At 44.6% G+C, this 27909-nt stretch overlaps 1 protein-coding gene across 1 annotated transcript; it reads right to left on the reverse strand.

Moving 5' to 3' along the window:
- Nucleotides 1-1332: 1332 nt before the first annotated feature.
- LOC135385732 (activin receptor type-2B-like) lies at nucleotides 1333-27800 on the reverse strand. Its single transcript, XM_064615213.1, has 10 exons — nucleotides 27369-27800; nucleotides 24427-24627; nucleotides 24193-24348; nucleotides 22882-23195; nucleotides 19941-20108; nucleotides 19622-19861; nucleotides 14155-14293; nucleotides 13941-14071; nucleotides 8878-9004; nucleotides 1333-6377 (listed from the first exon to the last, which is right to left on the reverse strand). The coding sequence occupies exons 1-10, from the start codon at nucleotides 27457-27459 to the stop codon at nucleotides 6283-6285; spliced, it is 1662 nt and encodes a 553-aa protein (XP_064471283.1). The 5' UTR covers nucleotides 27460-27800; the 3' UTR covers nucleotides 1333-6282.
- Nucleotides 27801-27909: the final 109 nt, after the last annotated feature.

Genomic DNA, 27909 nt, shown 5'->3' on the forward strand with positions numbered 1-27909 from the left:
CATTCTGTTCAAATATTAAAGTTTCTTCGTTGCTTTCAAAGCTACATACCTACCATTAACCTTACATAAAATAATACCCCGAGAACTGTAGCAACTTACTTCCGTTCCCTTCTTTATAGCTGTGCGAACACAAAAGGGAGAAGCGAGCATAGAGATAAATTCGAGACATGTTTGACTCCTGCAGCAGGTGACAAATTAACCGCACAATGAAAAAGCCTGAGTGAAGCATCATTTTAGCATTTTGAAGTTTTAAAGATCAAGCCAAAAGAGCCAAAATCCAGATTTGAACTTCGCAGTGCATGCATCTAAAAGATTGCCAAAATTGTGAGTCCCTTTGTGGAGGAACATATGTTATATTAGGGCAAGTGATAACAGCATAACGCTTGCTTGGTGAAGCTCTGGCTATTCACTCGTCTGGACGCCGTGTTGGCGGTGCATAGGACAGCATCACCGGTCTTCGATCGCCAGTCCACAGACTCCGGTCAAATTGACCTGCTTTCTCAAGTTCTGTATTTCTGCCCCCTCATATTTCCTTAATGAGAACTCAGTTCTCATTTTCCTCGTTTATTTCTGGTTTGAGCTGTTTTTTGTCCATGCTCAGGCATTTTCATTATGGAGTTCATCCACCAGCTGACCTGCATCTATATTATTATCATTATATATCATTTATCAGTATATCATTTTGCCCCAAAAAACTGTCTTTTTCTGTTGCTTACGTTTCATCACTTAAAAGTAGTAGTGGAGAGATTTGCACCCTGCACCATAGGAAATCAAATGCACACATCACACACATCATTCACCATCATCATATGCAGAACGATGGCCTATGATGTGACCGTGAAGTTGTGTCCAATGGTGGGTCTTGAAGTTAAAGGGTTGTGACATCGACGTTAAATGAATATCTAGAAAAGTGCCAACCCAAGGCCTGCACCAAATACTGTCTCAACTGAAGCACGTAACATTCACAATATCCACTGAGAAATATCCCCCCCCCCCCCCCCAATTCCAATGCTGTTTAACAGGAGGCTATAAAATCATGAAACCAAACGTACTGCTTTTGCCCAATGGAAACTGTAGCAGACACATGGTGTGTCTAGTTGCATCCTTGTGACGGAAGTGGTACGTATGAGCAAAACATACCTTGTGCTGTGGAAATCACCAACAGTGGAGAAGATGAGATCAGTTTCCCGGGCCCTAACCATCACACATTTGTATCCCACAAGTTTTTGCACGCTGCTGTACATATCTGCTAGCACACGAGGTATGTACAGCAGCATGCAAAAACTTGTGCGATACAAATGTTTTGCAAAAAAATGCATTCTTGAGACAAGCAAAGTTATAATTGCAATTTATGTGACACAAACAGCAAGAAACTGGGCGCACTTCATGTAATAAATTTCAAGCAGGATTTGTACTTTTCAAACAGTTCAGAGTCCACCTCATTCATAAAACGAAAAATGAAATTCTTTTGAAATATATGTGGTTGAGTTTGTGGTGAGTCAAAGATGTAACACTGTAGTATATGTATAATATACATGAAGATACGAGAGCACCTAACTGTGTCTACAGAACAGCAACAGCCCAGCTTAGCGGTTCTAATGCACTTTTATAAGATGTACACTGCAATAGGAATTTAGTCCTACAACAAGGCCTACATTTCCACACTTTATTGTAAATGAAGGAGCCCTGGTGGCAACTTCTGATGCCTCACAGACTGTCAACATGATGTACCCCAAATGTAAACTTTGGTTGGCAGAAATAAGGAGGCACTTGTCAAAACCAGTTTCAGTCTACATTGCTCACATTTCTGCTCAAATGATCTTCCAGAAATCACAGAACAAAGCTGAACTTCTCCTAAGAGCTCCCCATACGCGTGGCTGTATATGTATTTTCAGTCAGTGATACTTCTGGGTTCTGTTGTAACAGTTTTGTACTTAAGCTACCGAAATTGGGTGAAAGAAGCCGCCATAAGCATTCATCGCCAGTGTGCGGACACAACAGTGTTTCATGTCTGAGCCATAATGTATACACACACATTAAAAAAGAAAGAAAAAAATTATTACTACAGTTTATATGTTACAGCTAGGGTCACTGGGACAGACTCATGATAAGCAGACTGTACAGCATTTACAAAGCCCTGGCACCTTTCTATTTGTAATATGTACAGTTTTCCTCACAATAGGAGGGGGCACAAAAATGTAGAATGGAGTTTTCTGAAATCGTTTCAGTCATGTCAGGTAGTAAGTTCCTAAAATACTGCTCCTATAGTGACAACACAAAGGATTCTTACTCAATCATTCAAGCAAATGTCAGAAACAAAATCTGTAACAAAATTCAAGTAATCGTGGCATTGCCCAAACATGATACAAAATAGGAACTGTGGTACACTGTTATATCAGCACGGCAGCACCCACTGCATGATGTAGTTCATGTTGTGGTGTGTGTTTCATTTTTTGCAACTGGCAAAACAAATGCTCACAGAACAAAAATATACAAATGGGCCTCGCACACTCGCGAAACAATTTACTGAGGCCGACATACCCGTTAGGCTTTGGGACAAAATGATATTTTGCGTTTTGGCACTTCAGCAGTGTCTGGTGGCTTGAGAGGACTCCTCCCAGGTTCTGAGGTTGACATGTTGAGTAGGGGAGGAAGAATACCCCATTGGAAACAAAAGAACAACACAAAACAAATGTTTCCTGCACAACGGCACCCACGCTTGCATGTCATCTATGGCGGATAATTTTCTGAAACAAGTGTTCTGCACTGTCTTCTCGGGTGTTAATTATAAAGAGGTTCGCTCAGTAGCAGGTGGATGGGATCAATTCCACAGAAAATTTAAAATGCTAAAGTTGTGCTCTAAAAAAATCAAATGACTGTAGTAGAACACTGGAACTTCACGAGCTGCAAATGCTGTTGTGCACAAGTGAGTCAGCTGTTCTCTGGAATGGGCAGACCTCGCAGTCGTTCCTCAACAACGATAGCCAATAAAAGTTCTGCTCTCGTAGAGAGGTACTCGTTTTGAAGTCTGTAGCAGAAAGACAGGATTTTTGTACTCCTACATAATAAAAGAGCAGGAAGAAAGAGTGGAATATGCCTACATTGGTACGTACATTGGTGACCTGCACCTTTTCGTGAGCACTTGACACCAATGCACACATCACCTACTGTTTCATCATCATCTGTGTCTATGGCAATGGTGCACAGATAAACAAAAAGAAAAAGAACAAAAAGGTATGAGAACACACAGTCGAAGTGAACTCTAAGGGTGTGCAACTGAACCTCAATCCACTTGCTAGCTCTTGATTGTGCAAAATGGCAAGCTATGATTAAAAAAAAAGAAAACATGCTTTCCCTTAAAAAAAACAACACTAGAGAGAAGAAGGGGGGAAACATAATGGAAAGAATGTAGTACCAGGGCTTAGCCAATGAAGATAATGTTATACCGATTGCAGTTCCTATTTTCGTTTTCTTTATTTTTAAGAGCTCAAGTGCAATAACAACTAGAGTTTCTTCAGGTATGCCATAGGAGAACTTAACCAATAACATTTTAGATAACTTTAATCGAATTTGCCCCAAAAATCTGCACCATTAATGCTCACAAGTCCCGTTGTGCAGTTTAAGTAGCTATTCTCACATGTGAGGGAAGGGAAGATAAAAAGTACACTTTGTACAATGAGGAATGTTGGCAGTGATGAGCGAGTCCCCCTGCTTTTCTGCGTTCCCCAGAGTGCTTCGTCCAACAGAAATCTGGATAGGGGCTGCTGCACTAATTGTGACTGCAGGGCCAGGTAAAACATGCACGCTACCTTCAAAATGTTGCTTGCTGTGTCAGCCTGCACTTCTGTGAGTTAAAAGTACTGTCACAGGGGCTGGATAAAGCCTTGGAGTGGACACCGTAACTGGCTGGGCAGTACCCAGTTCAAACAATCTTCTTCACTGCGCCAGTCAAGTGATCTATGACTGTAGATGTTCACACTGAAAAAGCACCATCAACCGACAAAAGTGCATGTGGCACCACACTTTTTCCTCTGGCTCTTCAGTTTTTATGGGTAGGGCACCTAATTTTTCTGTTGTTTTATATTTGCCAAAACAAACTGGCATCACATTTCACATCTTCCAACGGCGTACCATCATAGCTTAAGACTTCCAAATCAAAATACAGTCAAGAGACACTGCAACGAAAGGCCATGGCCTTCTCAAAGGTGCAACCGACGACATGTAACTTTTACGCCGAGTAGCAAGCACAGCGGTCCTGCTAAACAAAATACTGTACCAACGATTCTACACAAAAGCCGTTTAGTATATTTTTTACCCGTAACTGAGCTATGGTGCTTGTGATACCATTAAATCAACAACTCCACCGCCATAATTCAAGCTAAAAAATGTACGTATCTACAAGAAACATTTTATGCTGTCGAACGATTAAGCATGTTGATGACAAGGATACAGTTTCGTGTGGGGTGAAAACATGATGAAGTGGCTCAATTTCAAAGATGATGGTTAAAACTCCTTCACATGTGCACAACATAGGATAAGTTCAGTCACAGGCATGGTATCACTTTCCAATGACCCAAAGCATATCAAGCATTTTGACATCTCTTCATGCTTCACAGCCTTGAGACCCTTAAGTTATCTTGTCTTGCTTCACCCCCTATGCATTATAGTCCTTTAAAACAAGAGAACCGAGAGATGTACACAGCAGGGTCACAACTCTGGAAATAGTGCTAGGTCTTCGTCTACGTGTACACCAAACAACTTGTTGCTGCCGAAACACGATCCTGTTGAAGTGCTGCAGATGTAATAGCACATTTCTTCAGTTCTCATATGTGGAGAGCCACAGGACGCACAAATTTAAATTTTGACGTGTGATACACCCATGACAATATCCTATACAGCATAAAGACATGCCAGCATTTTTTAATTTTTTGAGGTTGATATTGGCTATGCTATTAAAATAAATTCAAAACATGTACCTCCTAAAAGTGGTATCTTCAATATGACAAACAAATATTAGCAAGAACATCTGGGAGGACAAAAATTACTTTTCTTGTCGCACCACCTATGCATTCTCTTATCCTGTCTCTACAGCAAACCACTACATATATCTCCACAGCAGACACTTGGAAAACATCAAGAATGCACCAAAAGAGTGTTTCTCATCTAGTCAGTAACTTTTCTGCAATGCTGCACAAAGGCCCCCAAGCCACTACAAATATGAAATGATTTATGTTTGATTTAAATGGAACATATAGTTGTGCTTCAGCATCAATGGCCACTGTTTCCAACAAGTGCTCTATGATGTTATTTAAAATACATCTGCTTGTTCGACAAAGCTAACAGCCAGAGGCTTAAAGGAAAAAGGAAGTAGCTAAAGTGCAGGGTCCCTACGTATCACACTGAGAAAGGAAAAGAAAATGTGCATCATATAATAAATAAATGATGAATGAGATTACCTACCAATCATAAAACATTATTCCTTTTATCAAACTACGTTCACCGTGTTTTGTCCGTCAGTGTATCTGTTTCTCGTTGTTTCATGTTTGTCATAATCAACTAACCGGCTTTTTTTGGCAGCAACAAACAAGCTATAAGCCCAAAAGTAGTTCTCTGAGTACAATAAAACGTTGTGCTAACCAAAGTTTACAAGAAAATAATCTCTCTAATTCTACGGGATTATTAACTTGACTTCGTCGTCACTCCCAAGTATGCCTATTTCGACATCCATTCCGTGTAACAGTTTACATGTGTAAAACTAACTGCTCCAAGCACTTAGAGTCTGACAATGTGTCAGACATGTCTGACATGTCTGACAATGTGTCAGACATATGTTGCAGGATGCCCGCAGAGAGAATTCGATGCTTTCCATTTTATTACTGCACCTGTAAAAACAAGTTGTGCAGTGTGCCTTAAAAACCCCTGATGTGGTAAATGTCAAAAGGAAAAGAAACTGCAGAACTGCAGAGCACCTTGCTTCACTGTTCTACTCGCATAGACACAGTCCATGACTCTGACATCAAGAAAATGGCACTGTGCGCTGCATATTTCCGCTTACTTGACTAGATGTGAAACACGCTCTGTGTACATGTCCGACATTTTCGGCGCCATTATACAAGTCCTTGTTTTGTTCTTTGTACAGCAGTCAAGGAAAGCCTCCTTTCCATGGCAACACATGCCTAAGCCATAGTTTTGGAACACTCAGGAGCGTCTTTCGTGTATTGTAAGCACCCTGTGTTGCGGCACAGAAGGGATCACATGGGGAGGCATTTGAAATGTTCCCCTTCACATGCTCGACTCTTTGGGCGGCAGCAGCACAGACGGCATCAGGGCACATTTGATGTCCACCACTGGCACATATGTTGCTGTGATGTTCTTTTCTGCAGGAAAAAGGTTAAGCTCTTACTACTTACACACTAATGTACGCGCTCCAATATATTCCAGCAGACCAGACTTAGGTGTGCAAGTACCGCAAATGTTCGATACGAAATAAGGTGCGATTTATTATTCTAATGATATTTGCAAGCTTTAGCTACTGCATTTACTTGCCTAATCGACACACCCCAACCTAGGTGCCAAATGCTGTGCTGGACAAAAGTTTATGGCACACGCTCCGGTGCATTCCTTCCTCAGAGTGACACACCAGCAGCGAATATGTCTGTATGGAATTACAGACATGTGCCTAGGTACCCCAGTCACCTGTCTACGTCTGTACGGCACCATACGGTGCTAGTATGTCACTCTGAAGAATGTGCCATAAACTTTTGTCCAGCACTGTACGTTATTTTCCCCTATGTAGAGTCTTTAAGGGATCAAGACACTTCCTATGTATTTCCGGCATCGCATGACCAGGAATGTGCAGCAAGGCCTGGCGGGTGATGATGCGTCTCGGATGCCTCTAGTACTATGCACTGCCAGCACATCAGGCCCTCTTTCAGAGCGACTCCCTTCAGTTCAAACTCTGCTGCATCTGGTGTCCATTTACTGAGTTGTGTGTAAGACGTTAAAGGATGTAATTTGTAAATAGGAGTGCAGAAGCTATAAGCAGTCTTTATGCGCATTACTGCATCAAAGGCAAGGAATACACACACAATTTTCAACTTTATTCTAGTCCTCATTGAGATGTTCCATCTTCACACGAACAATTGGCCCATTCATTGGGATATTCTGACTTTGGGCACGCTTTATCCACACTAGCATGCTTTTTTCAAGCTCTTCGTAGTCACCAAATCCAAGTCTTTTTCTTTGCGGTCCAAATCATGAAGCACTAAAGGCATCATGCAGCTCGTCTTTTTCGCGAAGAGTTCTTGTTAGCGTACTTTTCGGCATCCCTTACTTCATCGCAAGCACAGTTTTTGTGTAGCAACCCCTCTCAAAATTGCTGATAACTTCGATCTTGCTCTGAATATCAAGAGCATGATGTGCGCACTCTCGCGATGCTGTTGGAAATGGCAATGGATGTAGCCACAAGGTTGTTTGGGTTTATTCGTACTTATGTATGTTATACAGTAGAATCTCAATGATACGATCACGGATGATACGAATTATTTTCCGGTCCCAGCCGGAACGCCTATTTTCCCCATGTATTAGAGTTCGGATGATACGAACGCGTTATCTTGCCTTTACGGATGATACAAATGAGCCGAGGATGCGACAGAGGTCGTTCCCTCGTGACGCAAGAGCGCGCGAGTCATGCTGCTGCGTCTTTCGAAAAGGGAGGACGATCCTCACCACGAACTCCCTTACATCATGTAGCGCAATGCAAGCAATGACTTTCCTTTTGGTGGTGGTGGTGGAGATAAGATCAAAGGGATTGAATGGCCCCGAACCTTATCACCTTATCTCTGTTTTGACCTTTTTACCCCCTTCACAACAATAAACCGCGAAGCTGTGTGACATCTCTCTGGCGGAAAACAGCGACCAGAGCCCCGGAACACGTGGAGGGAACATATCAGGACAACTTGTGGCAACATTACACGTCACCGTTCTGCAAGTCGGCTTCACCTAACGCCTGCGTGCTTTAGGAGAAGCTCGCTTTAGACCACTGCTCGCGGGTGAAAAGCACGTGCTACGTCTTTTGAATCATCTCGTGTATTTGGGCAGCATTGGCCAAAAATGGAGACACAAAAGCGTTACAACCGAAACATTGACAATAACGGAAAATGAACGGTCACTGTCTATTTTCTTGCCTCAATTTTTATTTTGGCTTAATTCGTTTGATACGAATTTCAGATTATACGAATTTTTTTCGCGACCCCGTGAGATTCGTATCATCGAGATTCTACTGTATTTCGTATTTTTTACACCATTGGGTACATGGAACAGAAAACAGACAAAGAACGAAGTTGATGCCTGCTTCTACATTTTGATACAGATCACTCATAAAATCTATCATTTATTGAATAACTGAATGCAATAAGGATCATATTCAAACAAACAGAATACAAATAGTACATGTTTCTCCTTACTGTTTGAGCGAACCAATTTTTTTCCTGCAGTAGGGAGACTTCGTACTGTACCTCATTTTTTACCCTTGTCTGTTTTTGTTAAGGGTCACTTATTAGTGAGGCTGCCCTACTTTCCTGCCTCTAAGCTTGTCGTATTAGCAAACTGCTACTTGCTGCAACATTGCTCTGCCGCCACTGCCGAACCACGGCATTCGCGATTCGCTGCGTATCGTAATCGCACTTTGTGGTTTGCCATGACCTCAGGTGTTTTTTGGCAACTCCCCCGACAACCTCCTGACTTTTCCAGTTGTATCAAAATTCCCTGACAATTCCTGGTTTTCCAGGCTGGTAGACACCCTGTACCGAAGCATATTTTCTAAAGCAGACGATGCTTTCTTGAATGCTTCGAGCCAGTATGTTTATATTAGGTCACCTTTGAATGGTGGAGGCAGCTTCCTGTACAGGTAAGAGACCCTTTCCTGCACGCAGCTTGCAGAAAGTCTTGCCTCTGCATCATGGTCCCAGCACTCTTCAATTGTGTCAGCAAGGAACGACAGACCCTGGGGAAACAAGGCTCAACTAAAGTAACATATCACCTGACACTTTCAGCATACAAACACAATACTGCTTACTACTACATTATCTTATATATAGAAAGAGTGGCAGAGCCAGTCCTCCTCAGGTAACCGAGGATGCGGCTGTAGAGTATGTACCACTGCGCCAATCTACAACGTTGCAAGCTCATTGGCCCAGACTGCGTGCGCGCTCCGATTGGTCGACAACGTTTTGAAATCACATTTTGTACGCGCGCATGTGTGTGCAGCGTCCCGGCGGCCGTTTCAGCATAGTTTCGAAATAGCTCGCATCGGTCGGCATGGCGTCCGTCCTCGTGTTCCGTGTTTCGGTGATGTCAATCGGCAGAACAGTTTGTGATTCTACGCATGTTGTGCTGTTCCTGGACACGACTATTATCCCACGTACAGTCTATCAACTACGGAACTGGAATGCTTCGTGGGCTGGTGCGGTTGCAGCGTGAAGAACGCGTTCGGGCGCCGTCGGATTTTGAGGCCTGACAACAAAGACAGGATTACGATTACGTGCCACACAGGCACCTTTTCCGCTCTGCAAACAACGAAAGAAGATGCTCATCATAAAATCGGCCGGCAAGGCGTCCTCTTGTGTTTCATGTTTCGGTGATGGCAGAACAGTTTGTAAAAGTGTTCGCTGGTTTATTCATGCGTCGATGTGATTCAACGTGTGTTGTGCTGTTCCTGGACACGACTATTATCCCACGAACAGTCTATCAACTCCGGAACTGGAATGCTTCGTGAGTTGGAGCGGTTGGAGTGTGAAGAACAAGCGCGGGCCCCGTCGGATTTCGAGAGCTGTGTTCGTTTTGCTTCAAGTTCGAGCTTAGTTACAGTGCGTCAGCAACGCAGTGGACTTTGTATTCACAGTGCACCCATGTATCAGATCTTCGAATCAGTGCTTTGTGTCAAATAAATATTTCTTTTAGCCAAAAGAAGCTTCAGTTATTTTGAATATCGGGTAACGGCGGTAGGCGTGAAATCCGGTAGAAGTCAATGGTAGCGAGAACCGGTCGAAAGGCCAGCCAAAATTAAGGCTCCTGATTGGCCGACTGGCATTGCATAATTTCTACAACGTTGCACTCTCATTGGTCGTGTGCCCAGTGTTGTGTGAATTATCTCAAACTATGGGCTCTATGGGGAGTTGTTGGAGCCTGGCAGAGCTTCCCTTTCATGTGACTGGCAAATATGTTCTTAAAACTGTTTTCATATTTCGCATGTTTTCCCCTACTGTTATGTTCGTATCACAAGACTACTTGAGCACACATCTTACCAGTACACATCTGGGGAGCTATTCTCGTCTATCATTGGTCGTTACGTGAAGAAGGCATGAAGAACAGAAGTGAATGCCAAGCATCCTCGACCAATAGTCGAGTCCTTGATCCTGCAATCTTCACGCTTTATCGGAGTGCACATATCACAGCGAGGCCGCCTCTCCGCGTGTTCTCGCCGGAAGCGGAAGGTTGTAGGTTGTATCGTGAAAGAGCAATTTGTGGCGACATGCGATATGTGCCCGTAGAGTGCATAGCCTACAGTGTGGCGCCACTTGACTCCCAACGTGGCAAAATGCGCATTTTTTCGCAATCTATGCGCATGAAGGTTATTCCACAGTGAAGGGAATATCACCACATCACATTAATTGTAATACACGTTTACACCTATGCGCCACACTTTTCCCTCATTTTCCCCCTGTCGTTTATTTCAGTATACTACATACCTGCCAACTCTCCCGAATTATCCGGGAGACTCCCGAATTTCATTCAGTCACCCGATTGTACGGACGCGTCCTCCAATCTCCTGGAAAAATGGGTTCTCGGGCTTTTTTTCTCCCATTTTCCTTTACAAGCTGCATAAACATTCCTGAAGAATTAGAAAGCCCGTAATACGTGTTTCGTGGCATGACTATCCATGGCTGGAGGTCGCGGCAGATCGCGTGTCTCATTGTGCCTGTGTTTCTCGAGAATATTGTCCTATCATCAGTCTAGTCTCGTACAGCAGCTTCGTCTCCCCTAATGGCGCTCACCAAACAGAAGAAATACCTGCACGTATTCCTCATACGTGCCAAGTGCCTTTTCACGCGTTTTCCGGTTGGACATAACAACGTTAGGACGTTAGCGACCACGTGTGACTGCTGCTCCGGAAGATGTTCCCAAAATGTGACTAAGCGAAGAGCCGCATGTGCGGACCGACGAAGACCACTGGTATCATCGGTGAAATGGCCGCGGCTGCGCAAAATGCAATGTTGGAGGGCTTGAGACGACGCGACTTCGCAATTGCGGTTGATGTAAGCAACTATAGTGCGTCGTAGCTCCAGCCGATAGTGGCTACATAAGACATAGAGGAATCGCAATACAGTCGGTGGCAATGCTGTTTCGAGTGTAGAAGATTAATGCGTACCCCCCCCCCCCCCCCTCCCGTCACGCTGAGGGAAATCTCCCGAATTTTGAGTTCGTCAGGTTGGCAGGTATGAGTATAGCACATGGTGCCCCCATGTCATAGGAAAGCGCGACCTTCCTACTGTTCATGCGCTAGAGACACCGGTGGACGACGGCTAGGGATACTGGCTAGGGATAAATAAGGGCGGAGTCTATGGGCAGAGCGTGTTCTGGTGGCTCTGCCCAACAGTTTGTGACGTAAAGTAATCGAGCTCGATTACTTTTGACGGTCTTACTTTTACGGTATTACTTTTGAATAGGTCCCCTGGGCTGTTCCATAACATCCAGGAGTAATCATGCACTAAAAACACTGAGGTTTCAGCCACAACCCTGTACAAATATCAGGCGTACAATAGCTCCTCGAGCGCTTTACTGCTACCTTGCCAGAGTAAATGGCAGAACCCAGTCAGCAGGCGCAGCTTTTGGAAGATGAGGCACATTTCTGAGAGCTGTATCGAAGAATCTACAAACACTAACACACTGCAAGGTAGTGCTTGCTTTTGTATAAAACTGGTGTCCATCTATCACATCTGCAGCATCAACACAAATGCAGCAGTGCCTCGTCAACATGCACATTACAATGTGCAACACATGAGTCATAGGCAGCTTTTTATCACTGCAAGCTCTCTATCTTCACATACTGGGGTGTGACACCAACATGGTTAATTTTTTTAACTTTTGCTACAGCATCAACAAAACCGGACTATGGGCAGTGGCCACATGTTGTATGCAATGCGTGCCCTAAAAATTGCAAAAACATGTCCCACCCATTTGCCACAGAAATTTGAAAAATTAGTAACTTGACAACAATTAATTTTGCCCAAATTGCAAATATCCAACCCAAAAATTGTTGGACAGTGCAGCCGTCCAGTACTAGGTTGAGTTGCTGACTGCTTTTGGTGGACTTAAAAAGCTCTGATAAGTCTTCATAATAACCAGTACATATTTGTGTGCAATATTTCAGACCACTTCTTCAAGGTACAACTCCATTTCTGTGCACATTTTGGATAAAGCTAGTCTGATAACCAAAACAACCAAAGGGCCAGACAAAAATGGCGCATCTGCATATACTCCCGGCAGCCTTGTGAGTAGTAGCACCAGCGAACTGCGCACAAAAAAGAGCACAGACAATATCTGATAGCATTTGATGACAGCAATGTCAACGAGCTGTTAAGTCACCGACGTTGAAGCCCGAGGGCAAAACATTTGACCTGATATCTGTCATCCGAGACACAGTGCAGTACTTTCTTTTCTTTCTTTTTTTTTCAAGATAGCCACAACGTGTGGGGCAAGGCAAGCAACTACAGGAGGGCAGGGGGCAAGTGACCTGCCTGAAGGGGTGCCAGAAGACACTTTCTGGACAAAAAGGACTGATCTAGTGAGATCTACAAATATATACAGGGTGTCTGCCGAGAATGGGAGGTGACCTGGACTCGAATCCCAGCACCTGCTGTGCTCTCTGGGTGTTTTCTCTGGGTTTTCCTTGTACGGTGTAAGCGGGTTTCGTTACCAGAAATGGTAACAGAAACAAAAGATGTTAACTAACCTGATTCCGTGAGAAATGAAAATAAAAACGGAAACAAAAATACTTTGGTTTCCATTACCAGAAACCAAAATGGAAACGAAATCCAAGGGCGGTAACAATAATGGAAACAAAATTCATGAACTCATGCTTCACCGAATTCGTGCTGGTGGATGTAGTCACACTTTTGGCTAGTCCCTTCTTGTCGTGGGCCAAGCCACGCATGGATCAGCACAAAGAATTTATGGAATAGACAAGCATTCGTACGGTTCTGATTGTTCTCCATGATTAAACCAAAAACGAAAATAAAGCAGCTGGGGCTGCGAAAAATACACGCAAGATGCATCCAATTGCTTGGCTCTTGCGATGCATGTGACTGCATGTAGTTGGTGTTATGGGGGGGGAGTCGGGTATATAAACATGTGCTCTAAATTCATGTCAATTTGGGTGGAAAAACTTCCAGTACGCTAAATTTGGGGAGAAACCGCGCTCGGTTACTCAAACTAACTGTACTGGTTTGGTACAAACGGTGGCATAACTGCATTTGCTGCCAAACAAGTTAATGCACATTCCTACAGACATCTCACTGAGGGCAATTTGTTTCACCCTAATGAGGCACCCTTCAAATTGGGGCTCAAATTCGGGGAAGAATCGGGATAAACCCTAAAACTTCAGGCCCCATTCATAACATGCCACCAACCGATCAGCTGCTGTCTGCGCACTTTTCCCTATCCTTCCCATACCCTCAAGGACCACAACAATATGAACGAAACCTGTTATCCCTGAAACCTACTGTTATTCCACATCCAATCTACAGAAATCTTGAAAGAAACGCAACTATACAATGAATACAAACGGCGCAAATTTCACACTCATCCCCCCAAGGACGCCGGCCCTAATGTTGTGCTTGGGTAAATCTCCCCGTACCTAGGATTTACAAATTGTTTCCTACCTGGTGCTTACGCCAGTGATCTTTGATCTTGGGGCGAACTTTCTTGTGAACGACCGCCTCTTGCATGTCTTCCAGGGTCGGGTGCTGACCCACCTCTTCTTCGAAGGGCAGCGTGTACTCATCCACTGGACCTGGAATGCAGGACAAACAAGATATACAGATGATCTGGGAACTTCTTTGATGGTTTTCAAGGACCTAGGTAATGGCAACGTACCGTCCTGTGCAGAGCAGCGCAACACCAGCTCCCAGAAGACAAGGCCACAGGCATACATGTCGATGCGCAGAAACGCCTCCTGGTTGAAACTGATGGCTCCTTCTAGTACTTCTGGAGCCATGTACCTCCGTGTGCCCACCTTGAATCAAGAGCATATGCGACATAATTTAATGCTGTATTCTCAGTGTCCTCTAAATCAGTGTTTCCCAAAGAGTGGTCCGCGGACCCCTGGGGGTCCGCGACTGCCCGCGACCGTCTCTCACATTTCAGTGAGGATTTTCGTCACCACAAACACTCGCTCGTACATGCTGCCCGATTTTTAAACACCCAGAACTTCCAAAATTGCTACAAGCATGCTTCAACGGCTAGCTTCTAATTTCTGATAGAAAAGTCCTGCAATGCACGTTTGTCCGCGTCATACACATACAAACCAGAAGAAGAAACCAGTCCGGAATCGTTTCTGAAGCTGTATCGAGAGCACGCAGCAGCTGACGTGGTTGCTGGTTATGCACTCGCTAGCATGGGAAATACAGTGCATCATATCGTTTTGCTTCGAGTTCGAACTGACTGAGAGTGTTCCTGTGTTTAGCGCATTTTATATTTGGCAGCCTGCGGACCTCTTGCAGCGATGGTGGCACTACAGATGATACCTCTGTTTGGTATTATCAATCTTGAGAGTTGACAAGCAGTGCACCATCGAAGAAAAAGTACGGAATGGCGTAGTAGTGTGTTGCAACAGCAATGCAGTGTACACAGCGCATATCCCGGTATATTTGTGTGCGTGGGGGGGCGGCGTGACTTGGTTCTCGTCGCTTCCGGGAGTCCGTCACTGCCAAAAGTTTGGGAAACGCTGCTCTAAATGCCCTTCTCTCTTTGGGCATCCTGGCCTTGAAAAAACATGATATAGTCTAATTTTACTTCAATGACTGCTTGATAAGATACGCTACAGTCACACCCCGAAGCCTCTTACACACCGCACCGTTGCTTCAGAGGGCGCCATCACCTCTATGACAACGTGTGAGCCACGTGACCCCCCCCCCCCCCTCGTACGGCGGAGGAAAAGTCACCTTACTCGGCACGGTATTTCGTCGACGGGAGTTTGATCATTGTAGGCACTGGGTGAGAAGGTTCGCCTGTGCAAAAGATATTGGCATTCATAGCGAAAATCGACGGCATGGTGGAGGTTGTCTTGGAGGAGGATGTCTGGCGCACTTTTTCTCGATTAAGGTGCTGATTCAGTTGAATCTAAGCGGTCTTTTTGCATCCATAGCGTAGCACTCACAGATAGGGTTGCCACCTTTCGTAGTGAAAAATACCGGCTGAGGGAGAAGAGTTGGAATAGAAGGAAAGGAGGAAATGTTCGGAGGAAAGGGAAAGTGGGTGAGGAGTGGAGAGTATACAGAGAGAGAGAAAGAAAGAATGAGCGTACTCGCTCAAGACAACAATGATGAAGAACTAAGAAAACGACTAGTGACTACGGAGTTGGGTCTGTGCTCCAGATTTATTCAAGCTGTAGTGAAGTGTTGAAAGGAAAACCCCGTAAAAGCCCCTATGAAAGGTGTTGAGCCACAAATACCGGCAAAAGGCTGCCGGTATCACCTTCCTACCGGCAACCGCAGAGCAAGCAAAGAACCGGCCGTGCCGGTACAATATCGGCCTGGTGGCAACCCTACTCACAGCACTATCAGAGGTTTGTGCTGGTCTCCTTCTTCCGCTCGTCGAAGAGTATCGCAAGAGAATTCTGGACAAAGATGTTTATTGACGTTTTGACACAGCAACGTTTTGACTTGCATTGAGCCTGAGTATGTGCTGAAAAGAGTTCCATCTTCCATGCTAATCATCAGACTAATTCTGCCTGATTTGTAACCTCTCGACTTTTCGAGCTCTTATCGTGCAGCAGACACACGGTTTCTGTCACGATCCACGATGTGAGCACAGCAATTGTTAGTCGGCTGACTCTGTCATTTCCTGAGGTTCAGGAACAGCTCGTGGTGAAACGTGACTTCTACGACATAGCTATACAAGAAAGATACCAAATAACAGTGAGCTGAAAAGACACCGAGACAGGCAAAAAAGAAACCAAGGTGACTTATAGGACACAGATGAAACAAGATTGGCAAAAAATGGGATGGACGGCAGTGGACAATTTTAGGAAACATCGGAGCCCATTCATGCCATGCTCAGTGGGGACAAATGCAGAACTGTGAACAAAACAGGTGCACCAGCACCTATGTATCTATGTCAAGTTTGAACAAATAAATCAGAACCATGCATTTTTGGCCCAACTTCCCGCTCTCATGAGATACGTGTGTCGCCAACAAATGCTTGTGTACTGGATAACGGGGGAAAAAAGTCACGTGGATAACTGAAGTTACCACTTTTACATAGATGAGAGGGCAGCCGTCGTTTCCAGCAGACGTAGAAAAAAAAGGCACCCGTGCTTGAGGAACCATGGGTGAGCACACGTGTGATATGCTGCCAGGCCCACAGCCACAGGCTGCTGCAGACGATGCAACAGTGTGCCCGCATTGGTTGATACATTGGTACAGCACACTTGTGTCACTGAAAGTGTCTGTATAGCACGCAGGCACGGATCCCCGATGCACCAAATGGTGGTGGACTTCCCAACGACCTACTAGATTATAACGACCATGTCATAGGCACCCCTTCCAAGCACCGCATTTGGAAGCTAGGGGTGACGCTACTCATCAGCCCAGTTATTGCTTCTTCAACCTCTACAATACTTTGTACTTCAGCTTACCTTAGTGTTTTTGTACAAGTCCAGGGAAGATGTTTCATTCTGAAGTTGATTATCATCATCATTCTACACATTTTCACAGGAGCTGTTGCTGGTGTCTGCTACGGTAGTCTTAAGTCCGCTTCTGCACGTTCAAAATACAATTTTCCATTGTCCAATCATGGTGTAGATCTCGCGGGCCGATGAGTAGCGCCTCTAGCGGATCATGCGGACGGGCTCCTCGTAGGGGTTGCAGATTATGACATGGTCGTTATAATCTAGTAGGTTGTGTCCTTCCCAACCATTTGCTTCTGTTTTCCTACCAGCTAGGAAGCATGTGGGAGGCGGGAGAGGAGGACAAGCACCTGCATGCGTGCTGACGAAGGAGAAAGGGGTCCATTTGTCTACCTGTTTTTGAGCGGTGACACGTAACTGTCTGCCAATTCCATTGCAGAAACCAATGCCATTAAAGAAAGGCGCTTACGAGGTTTTGCAGACACCGTCGTAACACACAGCAAATCACAGAATGCTTGAGAGACAGAACGATGTGGTGAGGGAGCAACCTCTGTTACTTCTCACATACATCTACGAAGTCATGCATTCTGCAATGCACAAATCTAATCCGTGTGTGTATGCGTGGTTATATGCACTGCGCCCGTAATTTAGTGCTATTCAAGGATGCGGCTCCAAATGGCTCCTTCGTTTGTTCTCAATCAAGAAATCTTGCTTCCCAATTTTCGTGCGTTTGTTCGGCTGCTGGAGAATTGTAGGCTAGCACATGCTTTCGTAACTATCATTACGTTGGAAGTCTTGTTTACGTGTACTTCAATGGGTGAGCTGACAGGAACAAGCAATATCGTAATACTGGAGTTATCATTACATCGAAGGTCGTAATAAACGGGTTCGACTGTAATGGAATGGAGTAAATCTGATGTTGTTCTGTGCTTCTGGCAAAACAAAAACGAATTACACTGACTTTGCAAATTTTGGAATACAAATAGAAAAATCCAATTTCTTGCAACTGAAAAGTGATCAAAGCGGTCACAAGTCTTGGCAAAAGTTTACGGAAGATAAATACCGTTGACCACATAGTTTTCACATAAGTAGATTTTAACAGAAATTTGTGATACCCTGCATATGCAGCTTCTGGCATCCCATCATATCCACCTACAACAGCGTCCAGTGCAGTCGAACCTCGATATAACGAAACCCACAGGGACCGCAATTTCTTTTGCTGTATCGAACATTTCGTTGTACCGAATTGAAGGTTCCGGATCACGACCTTTGCGAGGGCGCGCACTGTACATCGTGATACATCGTGATACACCATACACCGTCGATAACTCCCGCTACGATGCGGAAAAGTTTTTCGTGAAAAATGACAACAAGTGCAAATACAGCGCCAAAGTGCACCTACGGCATTTTATTGTTGCGTGAAATAGCCAGTTATACGTGTCTGCGTCGTGCCTAGAGGACGCAGTATCACGCATTGTTCGTACGGCGCCGAAGCCTCCGCAGCTTTCTCCATATTGTGTTGAGATCTCCCGCAAACCCTCTACGTCAATGACAGTGCGTTTTCCGTAAGGCTCTCCATTGCTACGGCATGTTTGTCCCCGTCAAGGAAATCATCTAGGCTGATTTTGTCACATACGCCGCCACGCGAACGAAGCGTTTCCCACACGCGCGCGATGGCGGCTTGCGTCTCGTGCTCTTTTTATTTGGCTGCAACCACACAGTCCAAAACAAGCGCCAAAAGGAGAAGCCTCGGAAGAAAATCTCTAACCTTCCAATGACTCAGACTTCCTTTTGTAGGCACCAGATTCCTTCCGACCTTAATCGCGCGTGCCATCTTTCGCCGCGGGAACAGGACACTGCTTGCGCCCTTTGTTTTATTAATTAAAGTAAATAATGACGCCAAACCGACTTAATATTCACTGCACTCTTTCGCCCTTATGCTCCGCCCTGCAATCTCCTGGCGACAATAGCGACACGTCATTTTGACGTCGCGCATCATCAGCCATTTAGAATGTGGGACGCCTATACATCAATTTTGTTGTAATATCGAGAGGTGAGTTCAACTCTAAACACATTCCCACTTGTCAAATCCAAGATAGCCAGTTCAAACCGTACCAAAAACCCTCAATATTATATTTCACTGTTTTTCACTACGGTGCTGTATTGCTCCGCGAGGTCACCGCGATGTCCCCACAACCGGTTCCCTCGCAAGCTGCAGCTTGTCTCAGTGGGGTTCGTCATTGGCTAGGAGAGCGAAAACTCCCCCACTTCCAGCGCCTAGAATTCGGTGTTGCTATACGCTGGAATATAATCACGTGACTCGGTTCCAAGGATAAGGAGAGACTCGCGCGGATTATGCTCTTTGAATGGCATTGTTTCTTGTTAAAGACGCTCGCTAGAAGCAAAAGAATTTAACATTTGGGTATCGTGAGCTATGTTCTTTCATTGGGCATAATAATTGGAGAATGTTCCTCGACCTGTTTTGTGCCCCTTTAAATTACATTGATGTCTATGACCCTCTGCCGGGGAATCCAAATTATTTCGTTCTGTCGCGAATTTCGTTATATCGCGTTTCGTTGTAACGAGGTTTGACTGGATTCAGGTTTTACGAGCGGTACACGTCAGGTACATGGCTCCAATAACGAATACTGATGTCAAGTTTAAGCTGCCCTTTATCAAGCATGCAAGGTATACGCAGAGAGGACGCACACGTACCTGCCCGTGAGCCTCACCCGGTGAAGTTCCTGGCAGAAACACTACTGCAAGCCCGAAGTCTGCAATGCACGCCGTCATGTCGGATTTCAGCAGCACATTCTTGCTCTTGAAGTCTCTGTGGGCTACGACAGGTTTAAAGGGCTCCAGCTTGGTGGCAGGAAGTTCCTCATGCAAGTGTGTCAAACCACATGCAATGGACTCTGCGATCTTCAGCATCTCTCCCCATGTCACTAAATTTGCCTGTAACACACACACACTCTATGCAGACAAACAAAAAGAGTGGGGAATTCAACGAGCACGCAAAGGCATGTGTACTAACCTTTAGATAGTCACAAAGTGATCCGAGCTCATGGTAGGCTGTTATTAGCCAGTACTCAGCATCCAAGCAGTCTCCATGTTTGCCAGCACCAAGGAACTCCAATACGTTCTCGTGCTTCATCTGGGCAAGTCTGTACATATCACGCTCGACGAGCCACGAACTCTTGTCCTGCACATGACAAAAATTACCTGATTGGGACCAGACCTCTTACACAAAAATGCTGGATATCAGACTACCATAACTTCAGGGGCATAATTCGCAGATTATCTCATGAAAAAAGTTTTCTGATGCTACGCAGTGGCTTATTAACTTATGCGGCCTACGCATTGAATCCCCTCTCTTGTATACATACCCCCTCTCTCCCAATTTCTTGTGACATACGGGAGCAAAGCAAAACTTGTTAGTACCACTGTGGCTCGTGTTTCCATGATGGTAATGCATCTTTTTTATCCAAAGAGCAAGGACAGTAAGGTCTCCTGGAAAGACATATGCTCCTCTAGACTCAGACATTGGTATAGAGGACAATGCCTGAAAATGGCAAAAGCCCTCTAAAGTGGGATTCCCTAGCAGAGATCTACTGTAGTGCAGCTTATGCATCAGAAATGACATCCTAGGTATAAAAGAAGCATGAAATCACAGGAATTTATCCTCTGAGTAAGGCAGCACACAGGAATCTCACCCGTTTCTATTTATCCCATATTGTCCCACAATGTGTTGCATTATATATAAGGCCCTCAGCTTTCTGCTGCGGCAAATTCAAAATTCCACGGCACTGACTTGTAAATTACACGATTTTCCGCGTCGAGCAGTCAACGGCTGCTTGAAACAGGAAAGACTATTTTCTTGGATAATGTGGGAACAAAGAATATTTTATAAAATTGCAGATTCAAATTACTGTTGTGGCTCAGCATTACATACATAATGCTGAGCCACAAAAGTGCTTTGAATCTGCAATTTTATGAAATTTTAGGAAAGGATGGAAGCCGAGACCAGAATGAATTGGGCGCAGTCTCGCTCGATGGTCAGAGTGATGGGGATGATTGCGATCGGTGATCTTCCTCACAATATATGATATCTTGTGCTCTCCTCTGATGCGGTCTCTCGTCTGCAATCATTTTATACCTGCTGAAAGACTTTTCAGCATCTACAGAGTTTATAGGAACTTCATAGGAAGGAGCTTACAATACATGCCCCGGGAAAGGTACATCTTTAAGATACCTTTTTTTGTTCCTGGGTTGTAGGCATCATTTAAGAGTCTTAACTTTTTGAAGGCAACCTCCCAGACATCATATCAAAATCCCCCACTGTCACCGCCCCTTCCTAAGGCGAAGCATGCACGAATGTTATCTTGAGCTAAACTACAATCTATCTGTGTTTGTCCTGCAGCATGGACAATTTCGTAAAGCAGGCTTCAATTTTGTAGAGCTGGCTTCACCTCTACAGGGAAGTGTCAGGTGAAGCCCACTTTCGGGAAGTTTCATTTGTATTTGTCGAAAAGTCGAATATCCGGAAACCCGAATACTGGGATTTGTGAATCGAATACTTCGAGTGATTGACATACGATTCGAATTCGAGAACTCGAGTATCCGCACACCCCTAAAAATAAGGGATTCCGTGAAATTCTGTGCGAAACGAAGGATCCCGCGATTACAGTAGAATCTCGATGATACGTAAAATCGTATCATCCGAAATTCGTATGAAACGAATTAAACCAACATAAAAATTGAGGCAAGAAAATAGACAGTGACTGTTCATTTTCCGTTACTGTCATTGAAAGAGGTCGGTCGTAACGCTTTTGTGTCTCCGTTTTTGGCCAATGCTGCCCAAATATGCGAGATGATTCAAAAGACGTAGCACGTGCTTTCCACCTGCGAGTCGCGCGACAGTGGTCTACAGCGAGCTTCTCCAAAAGCATGCAGGCGTTAGGTGAAGCCGACTTGCGGAATGGTGACGCATAATGTTGCCACAAGTTGTCCTGATATGTTCCCTCCCCGTGTTCTGGTCGCTGTTTTCCGCCAGAGCGATGTCACACAGCTTCGCAGTTTATTGTTGCGAGGGGGGTAAAAAGGTCAAAACAGAGATAAGGTTCCCAGCCGTGCAATCCCTTTGATCTTATCTCCTCCACCACCACCAAAAGGAGTCATTGCTTGCATTGCGCTACATGATGTAAGGGAGTCCGTGGTGAGGATCGCCCTCCCTTTTCGAAAGAAGCAGCAGCATGAAGCAAAGAAGAAGCAGCGCACTCTCGCGTCACGGGGGAACGACCTCTGTCGCATCCTCGGCTCATTCGTATCATCCGTAAAGGCAAGATAACGCGTTCGTATCATCCGAACTCGAATACATGGGAAGAATAGGCATTCCGGCCAGGACCGGAAAAGAATTCGTATCACCCCAAAATTCGTATCATCCGTGATCCTATCATCGAGATTCTACTGTAATTCCGAATTCCGCGAATTGCGGAAAACAGAGGGCCTTAATTATATATGCAAATAAGGTTGAACACACAAAGGGTTGCAAAGCACGAAGATAGATACAACAAAGTCTGAGAATGACTTTATAACTCAAATGTCACCGTACCAACACTGGACAGTTGTTTCGGCATTATTACCATCCAACAGAATGTGAGAGCACATGTAGAGAGGCTGTGTGCATATGCTTGTCTATTTGTACAACACTTGTTATGCTGACAACACCCCTTGCATGGTATTTGTCTGAGCAGCATTGGAAATGTTGCGTGTTTCAGTTCCGCAGATGGCACTCGGCCCTTTCGTCGAATGTCACAATCACGTCAGAGTGTCACGCCACAGAAGAACGCCACACCACACGTCAGAAAGCAAGACTTGTCTAGATTCTGCTTGTGCAATGAATAAGCTACACTGGAACAATTTAGCAAACAATATCAATACTAACCAGAAAACAAGCACCGGCGCTAATCACTAACCTGTATTGGAAAGATCTTGACAGCAACGAAGCCAGACATGTAGCGTGCCTTCCAGACAGCCCCAAAGCGCCCCTGAGCTTTGACTTCAACAAGCTGTAGAGCACGTGGAGTCATCATGGGTGAAGGCAATGGTGTGGGCTCAGCTGTGGGTACTTCATCAAAGTGTCCCCCGCCCAAAAGCTTGTGCCGCCGGTACACATAGTAACCCGCTGCCAGGATCACTGCTACACCCAGGAGTGGAGTCACCGTGCTCAGTACAATTGTTTCTGTACGAGGGCCACGGGGAGCCAGTCTGACGGGTGCTGCCTGAGTTGCTGTGGTATAAAGAAAGCGCATCAGTCATTACGTTCAGTGTTTTCAACATTTTTCCCTCTCCATCTTATCACAACTTCTTTCAAGTCTAAAACTCCTCTCCTTCAACATAAGCACACATGGAATACAATACGATAATGTGAATCAAAATGTTTTTGCAGGGCTTCGCCTTTTCCTAGTACAGCCCACATTTCTCAGTATGCCAGTTTTTTCACTTTTAGGTCATCCTTACTTGCATAAATTCAACCATAGGGCTGTTTTCTGTGTTCTCAAATTTCACAGCATGCTAATCGCCCCTACTTCGCTGCAGCACATCAGGAAAGGCGGGTGATTACAGTATATAGCATGGGAAAAAAAAAAGACAAAAAAAAGTGGTGTCCTACTGGAAATGAGAGCATAAGTAAAGCGATGTAGGGACAGGATTCGATGGAAATTGGTGTTCTGAGGCTGGAACACTGAAGACACAAAGCCTCAAGTGCCTAAGGTCACTGAATGAAGTGAGAGTAGGAAGTCACTGAAAAGGTTAGCCAGCTGAAGGACTCGAACCCAGATCCAGAAAATCCAGGAAATCCAGAAGATGTGGGTTTGGCTAACCTTTTCAGTGACTTCCTACTCTCTCTTCAGGTACGAACAGGGGACGATTGTAAGCACTGTATAGGTGTCTTGTTACCCAAGAACGCCAACGAGAGGGCTTCAAAAGCACCACTCCGGGAGCCATTTTGACTTTCTGCCAGGACATACTGCTATACATTCTGAACCAAACCTTCACACAACTACACAAACAACCTTAAACCCGAAACGTCATGCGGCTGACCCTACATTTCAGTTTGGCGCTTTCTTTTCTTTTTTTCTTCATAATACAAAGCAGTCAAAAGAAGAAAAGTGCTTCACATGGCACAGTTGGTATAAGACTTGGGATTCTTTATGACGAAGGTCACTCTGAGAATTCCTTGAGGTGGATAATTAACCTCTGTAGTTGCTAACATTCCGATAACTCACGTGGTAAGGTAGCTGTAATCACGGCAGTAGGGTTGAGGTTGGTGTTGCACATATCGCCCTCGCAGCAACAGAACAGAAGCTGGACGCCGGGTTCACGTCTTGTCTCCACACAATGCTTTCCTTTGCTGCACTCATGGTTGTTTCCCACCCAACATCCTGAGACACCAAAGTACATATCAATTGACAAGGACAAACAACATGTACCAAAACTGCAAATTGACATAGAAAACACACCTTTAAGCTTTATACTTAGTGAACTGCTGCTGTTCTGCCAGAGAACGTAGCAAAGGTTCCCCTTCTCATTCTCCCCAGGCTTGCATTCCTCCGTGCCCCTACAGCCTGCTGGTACAGAGCCATTGCTGGTGCTGGTGCACAGCGTCTCGTTGTAGTACTCACATCGCATCAGCGGGTTGACAGACGTACCCGGGCTTATCGCTAAACAACAAGAAATAATGCTATAGCCACAAATTTTTCATTACTTTTTTTTCAAACTGTTATTTATGAACAGTGCCTTCGAAAAATGTTTGCAAGGACTTCTCAATTGCAAAACAGCTGCTCTTTACGTACATAGGAAGGCAATCATTTAAGTTTTCCTTCACTATTCAATTTTAGAAAATTGCGGAACCCACAGGAATGGTAAATGCTATGCATTGGAACTTGCTACACGGTTAAATGACTTAACGGAAAAAATTCGATTTGTCACCATATGTTTGCTCTGCCTCTAAAGTTGCATCTTTGGTTCTGGAATATACTAAATGGTTACTGTCTGATGTGACACAAAAAGCAGTATAGAAAAGGGTCTCTGAGTACAATAGTAGCCTGCAAAATACCTTCCACACTATGAAATGACACAACTTTTCTGCTCCTAGTCCTGTTCCTCCATCGATTGATAAAATGCACAAACACACACATGCATGCTTTCGAGTTCAAAGCCATCCAAAGTGAATGAAGCAGTTCAAATGCGCAAGCATGAACAGCAATTTATAAGTGCTTTGTTACAAATGCTACAAACTTCAACCTACTGTTTTCACCTCAAGTGAGATAATTCCTGACAGTATCTCGTACACAATGTAATCTCACAGAAGCACAAATCTTTAGGGCAGGGTCTTTCCAGAAGCCAGCCTCAGCCTTCTACCGTCAGTATGCTAGGAGTTACAAAATCCAAGCCCATGCATGTTGAATGTCCTACACCGCCGACATTAGGCTTAGGCGTTCCCCATTTCCTTCTGCATCAGTTGTTGTAGTGCCGTGTCCAAAACTGAAACTGATGTGCCAGTATCGGTTCTGGACACAGCGCTCCAACACCCGACGCAACATGCATGGGCTCTTATTCTCTGCAGCCTGTAACTCCTACATTTAAGGTAGAACATAGAGGACACGCTCAAATAAAACTTTTGATAGAACTACAGCACTGTGCCAATTTGCATTGTTATCATGTACCACTTTTAATAAGATTTGGAACTGTGCCCGAAAATCCTCTGACACCCTGTATATATGGGGGGGGGGGGGGGGATTTTCACACCACGTCTGTATGCACAGGTATGAATGTGTGTGTGGGCACACCCAGGATCAGCAGTGGGGAGAGAGAGAGTAAGTGGCACGTTTTCGCACGCCCGTCCACCTTGGAGGTCAGGCTATGCCACTGATTCGTATTACATTTAACTATGAAAGTAAGTTTCGTCAAATGCAAGTATGACCCGAAGAAGCATGTTGCTGCTGTACTGATTGTTTCTGCCTTTCAGCCGTACTTCACTAGTTCCAGTGTTATGTAGTGTTCCTAAAACAAAAGGTTTATATTTGTGGCGTGATGGCTATTTCAGCGGCTACTATCTGTTATGTATGGCTACTTTTCGGCACCGGGATGGCTGTATTTTGCATCATCAAGTCGGCAAACCTGCAGAAAGGTGCTATGATAACACGATTGGAAGCACTCTAATTTTTTAGGCACACGTGGAAGTACTGAGGACCAGAGAATGGTGAACAAGGATCAACAAAGAGCAATCGAACACAGAGTGCTCCATCTGCGGAGAAACGGCGGAAACCGTTAAGCACATAGTGCTCGACTGCAAACGCATCTCCCCCAGAACAGAAACGAGCTCCCTGCCTGAAACGGTTGGTTTAGGCAACGATAGATACATTGGATCATCTAAAAGGAGACTTGAGTAGTGGTGGAAAGAAGCGGATAAAAGCAGTAAACAGCAAACATATACGAACTCTAGGCTAGTCCACCCGATGGGCCGATGCAAAGGGAAAGCCAACATCATCATCATCATCAACAACCGTGTCACCATACCTAACATCCCATCATGCTAGATAGCACTGCCTTATGCTGTGTTGCAGAGCTGTTTATATCTTTGCTGTGTTATATACATATGGGTGCATATGAGAAAACATGTTGGACAATCCAGAAGATGTGGGTTCGACTCCTACAGCTAGCTAAACTTTTCAGTGACTTTCATCTTTCATATTGGACAGAACGTGAAGAGGCTGTCCTGCTAGTTGAATGAGGCCCTTGGCAAATTGTCTATAAGCCGTACCAGTCTAGCGTAATGGTTGGTGTACTTGACTGGGAAGCAAGAGGTGCATAGTTCAATTCGTGCCACTGTCTGGCTTTTTCAACAACTGCCAAACTTCAATCTTGAGGGTTGTGTTCGTCAGTTTGTGTGTTCCGGCTTCAGAACAGGTACTTTCCATCATGTTCCATTGTCTCATATAAGATACAAAATGCGATGTTTTTGATTTGTCATTTCTGGCACATTATGTGTAGTAACAGGTTAGCCCGGTATCTTACTGACAATTTGTGCACATACACCGGTAATGACGTCTAGTATTAATGCTCTAAACAAGAAGAGCGTAATTTAGCATCATCGTCGTAGCATTACTATTTTCACACAGTAACATTGTACTTGTGGCGGTATAGGAAACTGCTTGTCGTTGTGAACGGCGGTCAACACGACAGAATAGCTGCATGGCAAACAACGTGACGTTCCTCTAAGACGCAACACAATCTCAAACGATAAGGCGACCTTCATGAGCAGTAAATGTAGACCACAGTAGTGTGCTAACCGCACGATTGGCTAATAAGTTCCAAAAGTAATCATTCGTGTTTTCATTCAATGAACAGATGCATGATGTGTGTTTCGAAAGCTGTGATCCTGTCTAGTTTCCAAGCTTACCTGTTACAAGGGTTGAACCACACAACAGCAGCATCAAGCAGCTGCACATAGTTTGTAGAGATGCAGCCGAAACGTTCTTCTGTGGTGACATTTTCAGTTCCTCAGTTCGCACATCACACAATTAAGTCTGGCTTTGGCACACAGCACAAGGTTTGCAAAGCAAAATTTGCAAGCACGGGGAATGCCTCACTTTGGTTTCAAGCGTCGCCTCATCTTTGCTACATCGTCAGCGTTGAGCTCCTACAATTTCGAAGTGATCTACAACAACTGTTGTGCTATTCGACGTATACATGCCACTGTCAACATCGTATCAAGTCATTTTCCACAAAAAAATGAGTCTCCACGGTATTTCAGCTAACAATGTCGCACACGGTAACAAAATACACATTCCCAAAATGGCGACTCTTTTTGCGCCTCCGGAGTAAGTACCCGGATGAACAACCTTTCCGTCTCCGTGCGACCCAACAGTTGTAAAAAAAAAAAAAAATGTATATAAATGAGCCTTTCAAATTAAAAATATTTATGCTACATTGTTATTATT

This window comes from Ornithodoros turicata, chromosome 2 (assembly GCF_037126465.1).
Source record: "Ornithodoros turicata isolate Travis chromosome 2, ASM3712646v1, whole genome shotgun sequence".
Classification (NCBI taxonomy): domain Eukaryota; kingdom Metazoa; phylum Arthropoda; class Arachnida; order Ixodida; family Argasidae; genus Ornithodoros; species Ornithodoros turicata.

Coding starts and splice junctions, on each gene's coding strand:
- LOC135385732 (XM_064615213.1), bottom strand. CDS start 27,459: ATGTCACCACAGAAGAACGTTTCGGCTGCATCTCTACAAACTATGTGC. Junction 23,196..24,192: donor GATTACAGCTACCTTACCAC/GTGAGTTATCGG, acceptor TTTATACCACAG/CAACTCAGGCAGCACCCGTC. Junction 14,294..19,621: donor CGGGTGAGGCTCACGGGCAG/GTACGTGTGCGT, acceptor TCTTGATTCAAG/GTGGGCACACGGAGGTACAT.